Below are 20,001 nucleotides of genomic sequence, written 5' to 3' on the forward strand. Positions count from 1 at the left end.
ATCATCAACATCTCTTATGACTGGGTGACCTCGCTGTATTTTCTATTAAGAACAATCTACTTGACAACAACAATACCAGTTTCATAAGCTTATATTCCACATCCTGCTGTGTCTATAGATGAAACTCTGAGGCTAGAGTTTACCATTGTGAAATCACAAGATCCTCCAGTTCACCCACTCCACTGTTACAGGAGAAATATAGAATGTTTTCCCCACTGCAGAATCTCAAGCAGTAAAAAAGAAAGCCAGAACGTAGGTAGGAAGCAGATGTGAAAGCTACTATCGTAAAATCAACTTGAATTTGATATTGTAAAATCAATTTGATATCATACTATCAATATTTTTAAGTTAAACTCGAAGATTAAGTTTTTAAATTTTGCTTTTGTACTTCACAAGCATGTTAATCGCAATTTTACTGAAATATTGGCTAAGCAGAGTCATACATTTTGAAACCGCAAGCTAGTAAAAGCACACTTGTATGTGCTAATGTTACTAGCAAAAAGACACTACAGACTTGTATATACACAGTTAAGCATCATGCAGCATTTGTCTTACCATTTTGCAGTCTGTCTTTGACCTAAATACAGGCTCAACTCTTCACCACATTGAAGGAATAAGAGAGGATGGAATAAGGCAGAAAGTAGGAGGACTGTGCTGGAAATAACCATTGCCGTGGTTAACTAGATTTTCAATGCATATTGAGACTGCACTTCAGTTCCGAGGCATGTCTGTTGGACAGGATGAATGCGAGAGAGATTCAGGGGAAAGTCTAGGGTTGCATCTGAAATCTCCTACTAGTAGGGAAGTATGTGAAGAACAGTATGTGACAAAAGTATGTCCAAATTCACAGTACTCATAAAAAAGTAAGCAAAATGTACACAGATGACCTACTAGAGATTCTGAAGTGTGCATACAATGGACACTTTACTATCCAATGAGGCCAAGGGAGAGAATTTATGAATGGCAGTGAAGCGACACAAGGTCACATGACAACATGGCGAATATAGTACGTCCAGATTACATTCATATTATATAGAGTGTGATTCGTGTTATATAGAGTTCCTACTCAAGAGAGTGTGCGATTTCAGATGCAGCCAAGTGTCATTAGTTACACATTTCATTATGTATTTGTTTGATATTGTTTTGATTTCTCTTGGTGACATGTGTTGTTTTTAAATGTGCTGTAAAACTAAATATGATTGATGATTAAGTCCCTAATTGATTAAGTCCCTGTTAGTAAAAGCTCCATGACTTGAAATGGGTACATTCAAACATCCAAAGGGTGAAATCCAAATGCCATTTTTGCACATTGGGAGCACAGATGGAAAGGGGTGCTGCATGTAAGTGTTGTTCCATATAAAAGTGAGCAAATTATCCCCTTCATAAAGTGCCCTCTCTCCTCTTAGCACCACTTATTTCTGCAGTAGCAATAGCAATTAGTAAATCATGACTCATCGCTGAGTTTCAAGAGGCTTATGTCCCACTCCAACTTCGTGTTTCAATACACATGAACACTCTTTGTAATAGGACTTAGTTAAGACTGGTATGAAATTGCCCTGTGATGTTGCCAGTAAGAATTTAATTAGTCATACTCTATATTTTCACATGGAACCACACATTTGTCAACTACTTACATCTCATTTAATTTTTCTACCACTGCTACTACTGGGAAATCAAACCTTTGAAAATAATGTCTAGCAAGCAGCTATTTATTTACGCAAGAGCTAAAAGCAATGGTGCATAGACCACTTTAATGGTTGTTACACAACCATTTGCATTGATATTTATTGGTCAGAGAAAGTAACTGACTCCATCCTTTTTAACAAAGCAACAGATATATATAAGGCACATTTTTGGCAAAATACACTTGCTGGATGAACAAATGCTTAAGTTCTGAAAGCAATAATTTTAGGGAAAAACACAAATAAACAGTGGTAAACTTTAAAAAGCTTTGACCTATGGCGCCAGTTTGGTTTAGGACAAAACTCATAGTCACAGTACAAAACACTTTGTGTCTCTTCCTAGTAAAAAGAGATTACACCACTGGCAGAACACAACAGCATCAAAATTCACCATATATAATATATTCATAAATATGCAATAATAGAGAAATAGATTCATACTAATGCCTGTTTGGTCCAAAGAACAGTAGTCAGCTAAAGTACAGTGTTACTCCAGATACATACTGAGAAAAAGACACACAACCCCAAGATCTTCTACTGTCTCACAAGAGACCCCTGAGCAATGTCGTTACTGTTTGGCACATTTTTTTTTCCTCTTACCATTACAAGAAATATTAAAATAATTTTTTTAAGCTAAAATGATGACGGCATTGGCAAGCTAACTTTGCCATGACATTAAAAAGCTCAGTTTAAACATTTGTTTAGATTGATAACACTGCAATTTCAGTAATAAGCCTTTAACAAATATTAGATCATGCTTAACAGATCAGTACTTTAAGTACATTCAAAATATGAATGCATATGAAAATATATAAATTAAAATTTAATTTCTATTTCAATGTACATTAATCTGATCTCTTAACATTACAGATCTATTATCTGTAATATTATATAATTTTTGTTATTAATGAACTATATTCTATTCTATATTCTGTATATCATAAACTCTTGAATTATCTATCTTTGCAGGTTTCTAGAGGTACCTGCTGAAAGGCAAAGATTTTGCAATGGTAGATGTCTTTAAGTGAAACTGAACAGTAAACCTGAACTGAAACTTCAAAGCATTAATAACATTGTCATCAGTGCAGCCCAGTGTAATAAGGGTACAATAAGGGTGTGAACTAAATTAGTGAGATGGCTAGTCTGCAGAATTCTAAGAAACATTAAAGCTATGATCTTAATCTGTGCTATTAATGAAAAGCAGCAAGCACATTGCGCAAAAGAAATCAATAACATTACAAAAGACACAAGGGCACCCTGAATCAGCTCAAAACCACAATCTAGAGCAGCTGAACAGCAGATGGACTTGAGTTCTAGAGTTGTTGAGAATTCCAGTTTTGATGGATCTAGAGTGGCAGCTAAACAAGGCCTTACATATGTACATATCAATTTGAAGAACAGTAGTTCAACCACCCCAAGCAGAGGCATATGTCCCAGAGATGAGAGGGAGAAAGGAAAATGCTGTGCAGTTCTTTGGGCAGACAGTGGCACAGCAAGTTTCCCAAGGAATTCAGGAAAACAATGCAAAAAGCCCAAAGGTTCATTTCGACAGCTTACTAATGACACGAATGAGAGCTGCATTTTCATCCTTCAGTCTCTGGTTATCAGCACGCAAATCCACAAGCACCTAGAAAAAGGGGGGGGGGGGGGGGGGTAAAGAGTGAGATGAGAAGGCTCTGCAGATTTGGCATGACCATCATTTCACAAATTCTACAGAGCCCTTACCTCTTGTATTTTCGTATTAATTTGTTTGGATAATTTGTTTAGCTGTTTTTGTTTACAAATTTGACCATGTTTAAATCTATTCTTCTCAGATTTTTCATGAAAAATAGATAAATGGAATCATCAACTGAATATCACTAAAAGTCAGACTAATTTGCATAATTAGGAGTATCCTGACAAATCTGAAAACTTAAGTTCTTACTTTGAGCTCATCTTCTAACTCAGATGCTCTCCGCTGAAGAAGTTTCTTTTCCTGTGTGGAGAGCAGAGGAAAAGAATAAAAAACACTGTACAACAAGGTTCAATTCATTTACATTTGTGCATTAGGTGAACTAACAATGTTAGTAACAATACTTTTACAGAATTTATTAATGTGGGTTAAAGTTATTTACAACATGTACTAATATATTTTAACATTTCAAGTCATATAAATTACATGAATATATTTAAAAATACATTTAACTAATAGATGTAAAGTAAAAATTGAGTAAAAAAAAAAAATTATTGTTAGTTTATGACACCAGTGCATTAACTAATATCAACATTTGGCATGGGATTGCGCACTGTAAAAAATAAACTAAGAAAACTTAAAAATCCAAGGCAACTTGATGCATTCAGATTTTCTCTCAACTACTGTCTTAATAAATGTACTAAGTAAAACTACCTTATTTTGTCAATTTAAATTTGTTCATTCACTCATTCAGCTAATAAATTTGTCAAGACAACAAATTTTAATTTACTAACATATTAATTTATTGTTATGATAGCCATATACAGTGTACAGTCTTAGGATACTTAATATGTGAACTATGCTATCTTTGTGGAACAATCATCCCTACATAGTAAAGATATCCAGGACATAGTTTTAAATGGTTGAACATACTAAAGGCCTCAACATTAAATGGTTAATTCACCAAAAAATGAAAATTCTGTCATTTATTACTTACCCTCATGCCGTTCCACACCCGTAAGACCTTCGCTAATCTTCGGAACACAAATGAAGGAAGAATTTCCTCTCTCGAGATCCATAAATGTACTAAAAACACATCTAAATCAGTTCATGTGAGTACAGTGGTTCAATATTAATATTATATTAAATTATATTAAAATTATAAATCGGCCAGGACTATATAAGTCGTTATTTTGTTTTTTTTTTTGGCGCACCAAAAATATTCTTGTCACTTTATATTATTAATATTGAACCACTGTACTCACATGAACTGATTTAGATATTATATTAAATTATATTAAAATTATAAATCGGCCAGCACTATATAAGTCGTTATTTTGTTTTTTTTTTGGCGCACCAAAAATATTCTTGTCACTTTATAATATTAATATTGAACCACTGTACTCACATGAACTGATTTAGATGTGTTTTTAGTATCTTTATGGATCTTGAGAGAGGAAATGTCATTGCTCCCTATGAAGGCCTCACGGAGCCATTAGATTTCAACAAAAATATCTTCATTTGTGTTCCAAAGATTAACGAAGGTCTTACAGGTGTGGAACGGCATGAGGGTAAGTAATAAATGACAGAATTTTCATTTTTGGGTGAACTAACCCTTTAGGACACAAAACTCAAGAATGTTGACAATCAACAAATGTAAAAAGATGAGCTCTTAACATCAAAACACAACAAATAACTAACAATACTGAAAAAATAACAACAAGAAGTCATCAAACAGCAAAAAATAGTCTTATAACAGTAACTGCATAATTTATTTATGCTGCAATGCATGCTGGGAACTCACAAACCTAATCACCATAGTTCTATAAGATGTGAATTATCCATTTGTCATGATTTTAATCATCCTATTACTTCATTACATTACATAGGAATCAAGAGAATATCTTCACAGAGGAAAGGTGGTGATATGGACCAAATTCTACTCAAACGGGAGTCTTTCTGGATTTATAAAATAAAAAGCTCGACTCCACATGGTTTAAATGCTGATTTTGATTTAAGTTGTTTTTTGTATCCCTCTGTGATTACTTTATTTCTATATAATTTCTATATAACTTTTCATGTCAGTATTTCATTTGTAATTGGTTAACCATTTAATGTTTTGGTGATTATTCTGATGTGGTTTTGTTTTTCAGCTATTTTTTGTGGATGTTATAAGTTTATTTGTTTGATTGTCATTTCATTTGTTTCATTTGTTGAGGTTGTTACTTTTCATATTAGAACTCATGTTGTTAATTAGTCACTCATTGGATGCTCTGAGCTCATTGCTCTCAGCTGTGTACAATTACCATCTTTACTTATACTATTCTCCATTCTTGTGAAACTATACCTTGACAAAGGCTACTAGCCGAAATGTTGGTGAATAAATATTCAGCATATACTTCAGTGAGTGTGCAGTTGTTTTCCTTTTACTATAACTCACAAACCCTTAGCATTTCAACAATATGAAATTATTTGTTCAGACAACATTTGGGACAGTTTTGTTGGTCTAACATATGTACTTTATGTAGTTTCAAGAAAATTGCATTTCTAAATTTTTAAGACTCAGATGGTATTGTAATCTGGAAAATATGTAGTTGCCTTTTTTTCTTTTTTTTTTACAGTGTGAGAACTTACAAATCTCTCCAGCTCTAGTAGGGCTGGTCTGTCTGATCCATTCTCTTGATTCTGATTACATGCAAACAGAACAGACAAAAGAATTCTCTCACTTTAGTGGTTCAACATATCTCTTCCTCCAATCTCAGGACAAGATAAAAACACCTCTCACCTGTTTGAGTTTCTCCAGATGAACTTTACTCTCATTTAGCTGCAGTTGAGTTTCTTGCAGTTTCTCTTTTAGATCTCCATTCTCTTGCAACACCTGCAGATACAACTGAGAAAACACATAATAACACACAAGGGTATTATATTACTCATCCGTATCTTTAATGTTTATTGTGTTAAAAAAAATTATATTATAAAAAATAATCATTACCTTTCTATAATCCAGAGAAGAGTGTCTAGAATAATCTAACTGAGAATCGCTACAAAAACAAACAACAAAAAATAATATCATTGCAAAAGCCTCAATATTACTTTTTCAATGTGAGCTTATAAGCAGCTTATTTAAAACTGTGCACTAATTAATCCTCCAATTCCGACAGGCAATTCGGAATGCCGAAACTAAGTAGAGAGATGTCACAAGCAGAACAATAAACAAAAAAAGCAATCATTACACACATAGTACATGCAGGACATACCACTCGAATATAGCTATACACCAAGAGATGAACAAAAAAAACACACAAACCTTGTGCTCTTGTCTTGTTCAGCGTCTTCATTTGCATCCATATCATCTGTCTGAACAGGAGTAACATGCCAATAAAAGTCAGTCATTTTACATTTTTGAAGTAAGGAATTTCTTTGCCACTAGTGACACCAAACACAACTGCAAAAATAATAACAGTAGGGGTGTACAAATTTTCTCACTGTACAAAGCAATCAGCCTAGCAACAAGATGAACATTGCAACAAGAATAATATCAATTCTGAAATCCTCTATGGTCATTTTCAATACAATCAATAATTCAGATGGCACAACTAATGGTGCCACTAATGGTGACACTTGCATTTGTATGAAACGGGAAAGTGAGATTGCAATGTGATGCGAAAGACAAAAAAGTAGCACCAGATTCAGTTACCTAGTTGTTTCTTCTGATATACCAGTTTGGGGACTTTGTCAGGATAAGAAATGAACTTTTCCATCCAGGGGCAATATTTGCCACTGGAATTGATTTACAGAAGCCTTTTTTACATTTTAAGGGCAGGTTTTTTAAATTACCTTAAAAAAAAAAAATTTATCCAATTATTTCAATGGAACAGATGGAACAGAATTTGCATCTGACATGGCGTTTGGGTATATTTACACAGACTTCAATTCTGCTCAAAGCTGGCATACATATTGTTTATACAACTGCATAATTACGATACAACAATTACAATATTATTCCAGATGATATATAACGCACACCCCTAGGGGAACATTAGCTTAAAATGAAGGCACAGATGCACACTTCCAAAATCTATTGGAAATAGCATCTGGACACCAAAGAGACAAAGCTACTGATTAGATTCGAATTATTATTTTTTGTAATAATCTGGTGAGAAACTGCAAAAAGCATACTTTTAAAGTATATTTATATTGAAAATGCACTGGGAGTGAGAATGCACTGGGGTTTTTATGAATGTTTGTAGCTCACCTCTTCAGCAAGCTGAACAATGCCAGTTGAGCGTCTCTCTTTCCTCCCTTTCCTGCGATCTCTCACTCCAAGTCTTGTCTGTGCTTCTCCAGATTCTTTCACTGGCTCTGTGTCTAGTGCAGAGAAAAAAAACTTTAAATATCCATACGGAACTCAAATTGAATCGAAAAGATCAAAGAATCAATACTCTGAACTGATAGTAATAAAAAGATACAAAACTTGATAGTAATAAGACTCACCTCTCTCAGCTGGTGTTACTGTGATGTTGGGGCTCACAGGCTGAACACTGAGGTACTGAGGTTCATTGCTCTTAACAATACTCCGTTCTGCTTCCTTAAGATCTGTCAGTGTTACTCCCTGGAAAAATAATGAAAAATCATGAAAAATAAGCATTTTGCACAGTGTGTGTGATATTAGGGTTGTGAACACACACCTGTGTTGATCGTCGTGACTGCCGCATAAGACGCGAACGAGCTTTCCTCTGAAACTCTGATTCCTCGTCTCTCACTGGAGCCTGAAACCTGAAAAACAATTTAATCGTTATTCATGAACAGAGCTTAAAAACAGTAACATTTATTTACATTCTACATTTAAATACTGCTTAGTGACTTTAGCAAATTTCGGTAGTCTGTACCAATATTAGTGAAATCTCAATACCAACTTTTGAGAATTTTAACCATCTAACTGCTATAGAGATACATTTATAAAAAAAATTCAGCTGTAGAGAAAGAATTACTATAAATTTAAATTATTTAATTATAAAAGTACTCTTTAAAACCAAAACCAAAAATTATAATAAATTGAAACTATGATCCATGTAGTAAAGAACTAAAAATAGCTTCAAAACAAACAAGTAAATAGTAATAAAGAAGAGCAATAAGCATCATAACATTACAAGCACAAACTAAATGTGCTTTCGGCATTTAGCAGTTGAGGGCTTTTTTAAGTTACTGAAGTTTACACTGTCATATAAAATTTTATTTTAATATTGACTTGGCAGTAGTGGTACTTTTTGACATCACTAGCACTGCCTAATCTTCAAGAATTTGCACTTCAAATATTACCTAATGTGGTAACATTTTACAATAAGGTTCTATTTGTTAACATTAGTTATAACATGAATTAAAAATTAAAACTAAAGCATTTTTTAAATCTTATTATTCTTATTAATCTTATAAACTTTGCTGTTAATTTCAACAAATTACTAATACGTTATTAAAATCAAAAGTTGTATCTGTTAATATTATTTATTGGACCTGAACTAACACAAATTAATAATGAGCTGTTGTATTTTCATTAACTAATTTTAACAAATATTAATAAATACTGTAACAAATGTATTACTCACAGTTTATGGACCTTATTGTAAACATAAAAGCATGAAAATGAAAAGAAGTGTTCTTGTAAAGCATTTATTTCTTTGGCTCAAGCGATCTTACTTCTTTCCATCACTAGAGGCGTTACTGGGGCTCTCAGCAGGTGACTCTCGCCTCTGAGGGGTGGGCTGCACAACTGCTGTGTGACTCGCTCTATCCTGATCATTCCCCTTCACATCTTTATCCTCAATGGTCTGAAAAACACAAACATACAGTGATTAATCACAAGCACCAGCAGAGACATTCTGACAGTAGCTATGTTTGCATCCAAAGTTGCGAATTTAACTGATGCGCAAAACTGGAATATTGCAAAAAATATTTGCGAATAAAGCAGCATTTCCTTTATATGTGTTCAAGAGAACAAAATCTGATGTACATTATGCGCATGTTTTCAATTGAGCACATACGTTTTTAATGCACATTTTTAGAATTTATGAAGATCTTGGCGTTTCCATCCAGCGTTTTTTTAATGCAATATCCCAAAATGCACATAAAAAGAGGTGGATGGAAACGTAGCTAGTGAAAGCTAGCCGATTGTGTGTCTTACCCCTGAAGAAGGAACAATGCTCTCTGGAGATGATACTGTTGAACTTTCTAGAACAGAGAACAAAACAAACATCTTCAAACAGACTGTACTTTTGTACAGGTATGTTTCATGTACTGTATGTAAATATGATAATGCTCCTGTATGTCTTTGAGAGAGAGTGACAAACCTGGGCTGCTTTCTCTCACATCGTTTATTTCCAGGCCACCTGAGACCCCTCGTTCTTTAGATTGGTCCTGTACACTCATTTTGTCCCTGCTGCTCATCCGGCACACAGAGGTCCTAAGCAGAGAGAGAGAGAGACATGAGTGAAGATGCATGTGACATACATAGACTGAAAGATATATCATCTTTCTCACCTGCGTTTTTTGCTTGCAGTGTTGGCATTTGATAACTGTGAATTTTGTTGCTCAATAAGTGCCTGTTCAGTCCTCCACTAAAATAAACAGACACAAAAATTCACACTTCATTAATACTGGATCTAAACAGACAATATCTAATTCATGTTCTGATTAAACATCATGGTAATGAGCTTAATGAGTGATATATTTCACTAGGGTTGAGCTTGCACCAAAATTCTGGCTTAGGTACAAAAAAAAACTAAAAAAAACAGCCACACATGACTCATTAAATGAAATTATCATTAAAAGAAATATCTTTAATTAGCCTCATATTATGAACTTTAGGAAAGATGGACAGATAATTCAAAATGCCTTCTGTGGTATATAAAAAAAATATAATAAATAAATAAATAATATGAAAAAGTGAAGAAAAGGAGAAAAATAAGGACTGAGCAATATGCCGATTTATAGAAATTGAACAAATTCCAATTGTAGTCCATTGGAATAATTCTTTGGATATTATACAGTCGAACAGATTGCAAGACTGCAAGTGTCTGTTCTCTTTCATATTGCAAGAGCAAAAAAAAGAAAGCAGACCACTTGTAAGACAAAAATTGATGTAACAAAAAAATGTTATGTTACATCAATAACAAAACACTGGGGTGTCTTTCAGCAAATAATAGTACAAATATAAATATGATATTTTTTAGTCTAAGAGGAACAACTGACAATTTTTTCCAATAGACTGGATTCTGCCCACAGGCCACCAGTTAAAAAGCATGCTATATTACATGCAATATGCTGTGAATTTCTTCCCTTTGTCTATCTAAAGTGACTGACTGGTTTAGATAGAGTTGTGTGTCTGAGTGTGTTCTCACATTAGCCTGTCTCTGAGACAGCTCTTCTAGTAAAGATACAACACTCTCGTCCGCCACATCAAATGGAGTCTGACCCTTAAAAACAAAACAAAAAAAATGTTCAGTTATTATCATTTCCCAAACATGCACGCACATACACTCGCCCACACACATATTATGAAACAGAATTATGGCTAACTGCAGTTTGCTGCTGCTGGCTGCAGAACTGTGTGGTGCATTTTGACACAGAACCTCCACACTTCCTCTTCCTTTAAGAATGCATGAGCCCCTTTGCAGTTTTTTCTTGCTATTTCTATTCTATTGCTTTTACTTTCCCATTAACTATGGTACATTTCTGTTTTTTTATGATTACAGTATATTGGCTATTGTTACCATATTTCTTGATTTGATACAAGTATAATATAGTATAATATGTGTATATAAATAGGAATAGATCAAATAAGATAAAACTGTCCTGAAATACAAATGTGGCCCAATGGAGGATATTACTTTTGGCACTTTTCCACTGCATGGTCCGGTTCGGTACAGCTCATTTTGGCTAACTTTTTGGTGCTTTTCCATTGCATGTGACGACTCGGTATGAAACGGTACGGCTCGCTTAAATAGTACTACCTCAGTGGAGTTTCCAAGCGTGCCGTACTAATACTTAATGTGACATATAAACACTGCAGATCACTGAATCGTCAATACCAGCGTCACTGGATTTTAAATCACGAGATCCCAAACCCGCTAGATTTAAATAGTAACAGCCACCGCAGTATCATTTGTTCACGAAACGACTCGCTTTAAACGACCGTCGCACACAACTTGAAAAAAGAAATGGCTGTATTGTGGTCAGTAGACGAGGTGCAGACTCGGTAGATTACACGATCAATTATAGACAATTAGACAATTATACGATCAGTCTATAATCCCACCCACTTTGAAGCGGTACTACACTGCAGTGGAAAAGCAAACTGAAGGTAAGCAAGCTGAGCCGAGCCGTGCCGTGCCATACTGTACTAAGCCAAGTAGTACAATACAGTGGAAAAGCACCATTTGTTCCCGGTGAACACATGCCTGAGGAGGACAGCTTTGTTTCTCATAGACGACAATCAGAATATGCAGCTAACTGGTTTTGCACAATTTTTCTCAATCAGTGCACTCAATTCCTCTAACACTCACCCCATTACTATGGGCCTCCATGTCACACAGCTGCTCAGCAAGCAGACGGCAGGCCTCACTCTGACCCCAGTGAGCCGCAGCATGGAGAGGAGTCCAGCCATCATAGTCTTTAGCACTGACATCCAGACCACACTGACACAACAATCTGAGAGAGAGAGAGAAAATGAAAGAAGCTGTATGAAGTCAACTGTGTGTTCAACATGTGAAGACACAAGCTCTGTTCCAAAACCTAGTGAGCATTTTAAAGGCAGTGTTTGAAAGGTAATGAAACAGTAAAACACATTTTTTTAGTTAACAGATATGCACAGTATGCATTGCACATAAATGAAAACAATATCACTCAATGAATATTAAGAGGAAAGTGTTTTTTTTTTTTTTTAGTTATTTTGATCCATGTCATTCTTCCAGGTTAATAACCAAAGCAATGTCACAGAATGTGACGTATTATTGTTAAATCGTATTAGTGTTAAAATAGTGTTAAACTGGTAAAAATAGCTGCTGAGAACAGTGGTGCTTCCTGAAATGCCCCCATAGATTTGTGGATTTTGCAGGCAACTTCCAAATTAAAAAACAAAAAAGGTACATTTGATCATCACATTATTGCTAAGTAAAATAGTATTAATGCAGAAAACTCACTGCTGTTTTGAATCCAAAATATATGTGATTTGTGCAGAACCACAATTTTTGAAGAGTGGTGAGGAAATCAGTCCAAAATTTTATAAAAATAACCACTGAAGACTTTAGAGACATTTAATGAGATACTTATTAATAATCCACATAAATTTCTAAATTCTTATGTGAAAATGCCTTTTTTTTCTCAGCTACAGTAGATTAGAGCAGTGCAAGAACAAGAATTTGCACTCAGGGAACCTGTGTCTAACACCTACAAAATGTTTTTGGAAGACACACAGAAGACAACAGATAACAGTCTCTGATTTACAAATCTCGCTGTTTGACTCCAAGGCCCCAAGCCTAATTCAAAACTTATTTTAATCTATGGGCACTTTAAGTTTCTGTAATTTAAAAAAAAAAAAAAAAAAAACTTGATAATTATAATTAAAATTAAAATAATTAAAATTAGGATTCCAGAAGTTTTAGGACCTGAATGTTGTTCAAGGCTCCCACTCTTTTAACCAATGAATTTACACAACCCTTCCCACTGTTTGTTATTTACTAAGAATTTTAACATTTTTAACTCTATCAAAATAAAAAATTGTAGAGCTAGTTAAATGTTTATTATTATTATTATTATTAATAATAATAATAATAATAACAATAATAACAATTATTATTATTAATTTAAATTACTTTTCCAATTCTACAAGTCACACCTTGTGTGTACCTTGACCTTGGAGTTCTGCTTGTATCTCTTTGGAAGTTTTCCTTGGCTCTTTGTCTACCATTCACATCTTTCTCTTCATTCTGGGGTTGATTTTCCTCTTGCTGTCATATTAAAGTAAATTATTCCCTCGACATTTCTGTCTCATGAATAATATCAACACTTTTGTAAAGTCGGAATGAAAATGTAGGCCGGAACTTAATGTTGTCCATTTGGCATTTTGATCTCATGGTGACTTTAAAGTTCATTTATCTCAAAAGTGAGTGTGTTGTAGGTTTGCCTTCCTCCCAATGCTTTCTCCTCCCTACTTCCCATCCTCTACCCTCCCACCTTTCCACAGCTTTCCACATCCATTTCTTGAGCTGTTTACAAATCAGGAGAGAATGACCTGTGATAAAAATGGGGGGGGGGGATTACTCTTTAAAGGGCAGCTGCTATATTAAGCAGAAGAGGCAGCACACTTGCAGACAACCCCACACTTGCAACAATCTTTAAAAAATGACTAATTTATTTTTCCCTTCAGTCAAGTTTTAAGATATCATGCAGTGTAGAGGAAGCTGATGTGACTTCTGCTCTAAACAGCCCAATGTAATGGAAACAGTGCTGGAAGCCTCCACTTCTACTACGCTTTGTACAGAGACAGGAAATAAACAATGGATATTCTGTGAGACAGAACAGAGAACAGAGAACCGCCCAGTGGCGTGGTGGAACACCCTGCATGAGTATGGGGCGTTAAACTGGTCAAATAAGGATTGGTCCTTAGGGTCTGAGACATGCCAAACACTACATAATTCATCAATCACTGAGATACTAGTAGACTAAGGTAAAACTCTCTACTGAGAATAAAACTATTTAAAAAAATTATTTGCACTATACCATGTTACCATCATTTGAGTGAAAATTTTACAATGCCAACATTTTTTTACAAGGAAATTTTTTTTTCTCCCACATTTCCCTGTTTGCATTCACACTTACTTAATGGCCTCCAAATATCCTTTAGCTGCTGCTACATGTAAGGGAGTAGCACCAGTCCGGGGGTGGCAAATATTAGCAGGTAGCCCATCTGTGAGCCAATGGCGGGCATCGTGCATGATCCACTCCTCTTCTGCCCGCTTAGCTACTTCCACATCCATGCCTGATGGGAGATGGACTGATTATAATTGTATCTCATACACTTCTGCATAAAACAACAAAATATGCAAGATTCTCTAAGGAGAATTATCTACTGAATTTGAGTCCATTGTTTATATTATTATTATTATTATTATTCATATCACCAGCTGATGTTGGTTTGGAAAAATGAAGGTGCCCTAGAATTGAAAATTGAATCTACCTCGGCATAGTTAAATAATTAGAGTTCTGTACATGGAAATGACATACAGTGAGTCTCAAACACCATTGTTTCCTCCTTCTTATGTAAATTTGATTTGTGCAAAAGACCTCTGAAGAACAAGCGAATCTCAACATAACACCGACTGTGACGCAACAGTCGGGATCATTAATATGTACGACCCCAAATTTTACATATGCCAGCCCATGTTCAATGCATTAGACAAGCCAGTATTAACGTCTGGAGCAGCACAGCGAACATCAGATGTTATGCAGGTAAGCAAGCAAGGACAATAGCGAAAAATGGCAGGAGGAGCAATAATTACTGACATGATCCATGATATGATATTTTCAGTGATATTTGTAAATTGTCTTTCTAAATGTTTCGTTAGCATGTTGCTAATGTACTGTTAAATGTGGTTAAAGTTACCATCGTTCCTTACTGTATTCACGGAGACAAGAGCCATCGCTATTTTCAGTATTAAACACTTGCAGTCTGTATAATTCATGAACACAACTTCATTCTTTATAAATCTCTCCAACAGTGTAGCATTAGCCGTTAGCCACAAAGCACTATCAAACTCATTCAGAATCAAATGTAAACATCCAAATAAATACCATACTTCCATGATCTGATATGCTGCATGACAAACACTTTGTAAAGATTTTGAGGGTTATATTAGCTGTGTGAACTTTGTTTATGCAATGTATTATAGAGTTGCGAGCTTGGGGGCAGGAAGTGCGAGCATTTAAAGGGGACACGCAGAGAATCAGCGCATATTTAATGATGCCCAAAAATAGGCAATTAAAAAAATTAATAATAAAAAATCTATGGGGTATTTTAAGCTGAAACTTCACAGACACATTCAGGGGACACCTTAGACTTATATTACATCTTGTGAAAAAGCATTCTAGGGCACCTTTAAATGTAAATGTACCAATCTGTGTATTTCTAGAAACATATACAAAATTTATAAAAATGGAAATTTGGTCAATTTTATTTTTTTTGGAGAATATAGGGTAAATATACAAAGTTAAACAATACCAAAAATTTTGAAAATTCTGTCATCATATACTTACCCTCATGTCATTCTAAATCTGTATGCATTTCTCTCTTCTGTGGAACTCAAAAGAAGATATTATGAAAATGTTGGTAAACAAATGGTTTTTTTTACCACTGACTTCCAATGTACAAAAATACACTGAAAAATTTCTCAAAATATATTTTTTGTTTCACAGAAGAAAGTCATACCATTTTGGAAGGACATAAAAGTGAGTAAATCAGACAAAAATTTCATTTTTGGGTAAACTATCTCTTAAAGGGTTAGTTTACCCCAAAAAAAAAAAAATTCTGTCAATAATTACTCACCCTCATGTCGTTCCACACCCGTAAGACCTTCATTCATCTTTGGAACACAAATTAAGATATTTTAGATGAAATCCGAGAGGTATAGCTGCCGTTCTGATGCAGAACTTGGAAGCGCTTAACGTAAACAGCGTACGAAAATTACACAGAAGAGAAGATATTGTTGAATAAAGTCATTATTTTTCTTTTGTTTTTGCGCACAAAAAATATTCGCATCACTTCACAACATTAAGATTGAACCACTGCAGTCACATCGACTATTTTAACAATGTATTTAGTATCTTTCTGGACCTTGAAAGTGGAGGTTAAATTGTTGTCTATGGACGAGTCATAAACCTCTCTTAGTTTGTGTTCTGAAGATGAACGAAGGTCTTACAGGTGTGGAATGACATGACTAAGTAATAAATGACAGAATTTTCATTTTTGGGTGAACTAACCCTTTAATGTTATTGATCCAATAACACTCAGGTCTTCGTCAGGTGACTTTTTGACTCTTAGAGGTTGTTGAATAAAATGTGCAGGCATTTGTGCTTTTATTTTACAATACATTTTGTGTTTTGCACCTGTACTCCAATCAATATGGATTGGACGATTATACTTAATGAATATGTCAGGCTTTAATTTCTGCTGCCTCTACGATTGATTTTTATATAATTAGCTTCATGATGTGACATCTCATATGTTGTGTTGTCTAACCCTTTGTTAATGTGTGTTCCTGCAGCAGTGTCTCTGTGGCCTCATCCTCTGCAATGTCCAGTGGTACATCACCATCACAGTTCACTGAGCAAAGAGATGCACCCTGCTGGAGCAGAAATCTGAAACACAAATGTATTCTTACATTTTGAACTCTGGAATGAGCCTAAACATTTACAGCAGTCAGAAAAGTTTATAGTTCACTATAAACTACAGTCAAGTCTCAAGACACAACAACCAAGTTCTACAATGTCTGAGTGACAGTACCAGTAAATAAACACAGTATAATAAATGCTTCATTGCTTTAGTTTATAAAGATATTTTTCTTACAAAAACGCATTGCTTCACTTCAGGAGGTATTTATTAAACCACGAGTTGTATGGATTACTTTTATGATGGATAGTTGTGCTTTTTGGAGCCTCAAAACTCAGGACATCCATTCAATGCCATTACAAAGCTGGTAAGAGCCAGGATATTATTTAATATAACTCTGATTGTGTTCGGCTGAAAGAAGAAATTCTTTAATAAAATTAATGTAGGATTCGTTCCCTTCCCCTACTTCCTGTGGATGGTGTTGTTTGCTCATACTATTTCCAGGCAGCTCTTCTCCAGCCCCACCATGCAAACCTTTCCAGGGAGTGCAGCTGCCTGAGGATGACCGACACATACTCCATTACTGGGCACACTTAACCCCGCATCCACCTCCTATGAAGGCCGGGGAGCACAAAACCCACATTTAGGACACCCACTCATTGCAGTCTCTGTCTGGCTACCTGGTTGACTCTGCCAGGTGTATATCTCAGATATTAAGCCAGGCAGGTATATGTGTTTTCGGTACAAGTGAAACTGCGATTGGCTCATTAAATCATATTGAGAGGAGTGGTACTCACATAAAAAACATAGATATGCTGTTTTATCTTTTTATCTAGTGATTTTTTATTTTTTTTTACCATGAAAATTGCAAATGTAAAAAGCTTTGATTATTTAATATTTATACTACCTTTATTCTGATTCTATGCTGATCTATATTAATTAGGCCTACAATTTTTTTTTCTATATTACACTTTTTTAATTAGATTTTTTTTGCTGTGCAATAGTTAAAAGTTAGATTAACTGATTCACTGTCATAGTAATAATGATATAATAAAAGTAATAAGGGCCTTGAGGCTGTGCTAGTTTGTGAATATATTAATCTCATAACATATTTCAATCCCACTCAACATCTCAAAGCAATCTCAAAGCTAGCTCATCACTAAACATAATAGAAAACCTTGAGACAGGCTCATTAATCTAAACGCATATTCATTAAATTCAGTCATAACATACTCTGTTATCTCCAGGTTTCCACAGGAGGCAGCCACATGAAGAGGAGTCCAACCCTCACTGTCCACCTGGTTAACATTGGCACCCTGAGACAGAAGAAATGCCACCATCTCCATACTGCCATCAATACAGGCCTGGGAAAGAACACCATGTACAGTCCATCAGATTTTTACAGAAATGCACCAACATTAAAGTAAGCATAAAACAGAAGTTGCAATAGTATATTCCTCCCTATTTTGATGTATATCTGACTGAAACGGCTTCTTGCTCAAAAAAATTAACTTGATTTTGTCCATCGGGAATGGATTGGATCGTTGTGGTTTGTTATTGCTCTGATCTCATGCAAGTGACAAGGTTGTCATGCCCACGCGCAGATAAACACATCAACATAGAAGAGATGATGTTGCAAGAGGGAGGGAAAATTAATTTGATTAAAGATAATAAGGGGACATGAATTTAAAAACATAATGATCTGCACGGATAAATCATTTCAATAAATACTGCAATATTCCGTAGAAAGATAGGAATGGCCAATTTAGATTTCATGGTGACTATAAAAGTATAATTATTTATATGCTATGTACAGCCGATAACCAATCGAATCAATAGTTCGGAGCGCGTATCAAACTGCCAAAGTCACGTGAACCATTGAAATTTCGAAACACTTATGACATAACGAAGCCTCGTTTACTGAAATCACGTGAATTCAGGAGCTCCGAACCACTGATTCAAAGCAGAATTTTCATTTTTGGGTGAACTAACCTTTTAGGAAAAGGTCCTAAAACTATTGTAGCAAATAGCACTGCAGCCTGGATATGGGGCTATAAGGCAAATTATCTTTTCACTTTAACAAGACAATAAAATGGCTTAAAATTCAGTCAATTCTGACCTGGTGTAAAGCTGTTATTCCATCTGCATTGGCACAATTGACCACATCATCATCTCCATTTATTATTCGTACTTCTTTCAGCATCTCTTTTGCCTCCTCTGTGTCACCACCAGCGCACACTGCTAGGAACTCTGCAGTCTTCTCAAATCTTACCCGCAACCTGAGAAGGAAGAGACAGGCTATCTGGATTCTGGAATGATACTGGCATCATTGTGAAACCTCAAAAATTATACAGTATTACACTATTACTGGACTTGACAAATATTGTGTAATTCAGGTTTCTACACTGGGTCTCTACAACTGCAAGCTTTAGCTTCAGCAACCATCAGCTCTGAGAACAATATTTTAAAATTGTGCTGGTTCTTTGATCCATTAAAAACTGACTAATCAGGAAACACATTCTAACTGGATAGTAATCCAATGCATGGCAGATTGTCCTTGACACCCAAAATAGCAAACTAAATCTGGAGATCTTCATTAAAGAGTTAAGCTGAGAAAGACAGAAACAGATTTATTCGGAAATGCTTGTTTACATCGAGGAAGTATATTACTAATTAATAGTATATGTTCTCTTTGTTCTGGTTTTGTCATTATTGTGGTGATGAATCTCAAAACCTGTTTTTTTTCTGCTGCTCATTGGTGTCTGTTCTGCCTCCATCAGGAGCTTCTGTGCTAATCTCTCCTCTCCAGCGACTCCGCGGCACCGCAGGCTCTCTATCTGTACTGGAGCCCGACCATCGCGTCAGCTGCTCTCGACGCTTCGCCACCGCCGCGTCTCCCATAATCCAGCACTAAAGACACATATTTTAAAAAGAAATCCCCATGATCACAGCTATAGGAACATATATGACACAGACACGCCCTCCATGCGCGCTGTTTACACTTCCTCATCACACTCACAGGAAGTTACAAAAAAAAAAAACATCTACTGTAACATTCATTAACGCTCGCTTCTGTCCCACTAAAATACCTGCCGATCGGAGATGTCGACGACCAGTAATAAAGTTCAAGAACCAGAAAAAGATTTTATGTAATTGCCATGACGTTTAAGGCTTCAGGTCAGAGATCAAAACTACAGTTCCACCTCCAGACTACAGAGGGCATAGGAGAGCCCATTGCCAGCTTCCGGGGGTTGTGTACACCCCGAAGA

General features: G+C 35.4%; 1 protein-coding gene across 3 annotated transcripts; it reads right to left on the reverse strand.

Moving 5' to 3' along the window:
* Window positions 1-1,534: 1,534 nt before the first annotated feature.
* Window positions 1,535-19,924, reverse strand: ppp1r12c (protein phosphatase 1, regulatory subunit 12C). 3 transcript variants are annotated; one of them, XM_067374789.1, is made up of 21 exons: window positions 19,822-19,924; window positions 19,467-19,642; window positions 18,852-19,011; window positions 17,966-18,096; window positions 16,643-16,761; window positions 14,227-14,386; window positions 11,913-12,057; window positions 10,749-10,823; window positions 9,889-9,965; window positions 9,699-9,811; window positions 9,533-9,579; window positions 9,049-9,179; window positions 8,043-8,130; window positions 7,849-7,966; window positions 7,610-7,722; window positions 6,662-6,711; window positions 6,347-6,395; window positions 6,140-6,244; window positions 5,989-6,039; window positions 3,607-3,657; window positions 1,536-3,309 (listed from the first exon to the last, which is right to left on the reverse strand). In XM_067374789.1, the coding sequence occupies exons 2-21, from the start codon at window positions 19,631-19,633 to the stop codon at window positions 3,223-3,225; spliced, it is 2,037 nt and encodes a 678-aa protein (XP_067230890.1). In that variant the 5' UTR covers window positions 19,634-19,642; window positions 19,822-19,924; the 3' UTR covers window positions 1,536-3,222. The 3 variants fall into 3 exon arrangements, with proteins under 3 accessions (XP_067230893.1, XP_067230890.1, XP_067230892.1); XM_067374792.1 differs by lacking the exon at window positions 5,989-6,039 and having other exon boundaries at window positions 1,535-3,309; XM_067374791.1 differs by lacking the exon at window positions 19,822-19,924 and having other exon boundaries at window positions 19,467-19,809.
* Window positions 19,925-20,001: the final 77 nt, after the last annotated feature.

Source organism: Chanodichthys erythropterus, chromosome 21, assembly GCF_024489055.1.
Source record: "Chanodichthys erythropterus isolate Z2021 chromosome 21, ASM2448905v1, whole genome shotgun sequence".
NCBI classification, from domain to species: Eukaryota; Metazoa; Chordata; class Actinopteri; order Cypriniformes; family Xenocyprididae; genus Chanodichthys; species Chanodichthys erythropterus.

Bases quoted from the DNA above. Each gene is read 5' to 3' on its own strand.
- ppp1r12c (XM_067374789.1), bottom strand. From the start codon at position 19,633: ATGGGAGACGCGGCGGTGGCGAAGCGTCGAGAGCAGCTGACGCGATGG. The intron at 14,387-16,642 runs GTTAGACAACAC...ATCTCCCATCAG, and splicing joins GGAACACACATTAACAAAGG to GCATGGATGTGGAAGTAGCT. The intron at 3,310-3,606 runs GTAAGAACTTAA...CCCTTTTTCTAG, and splicing joins AGTTAGAAGATGAGCTCAAA to GTGCTTGTGGATTTGCGTGC.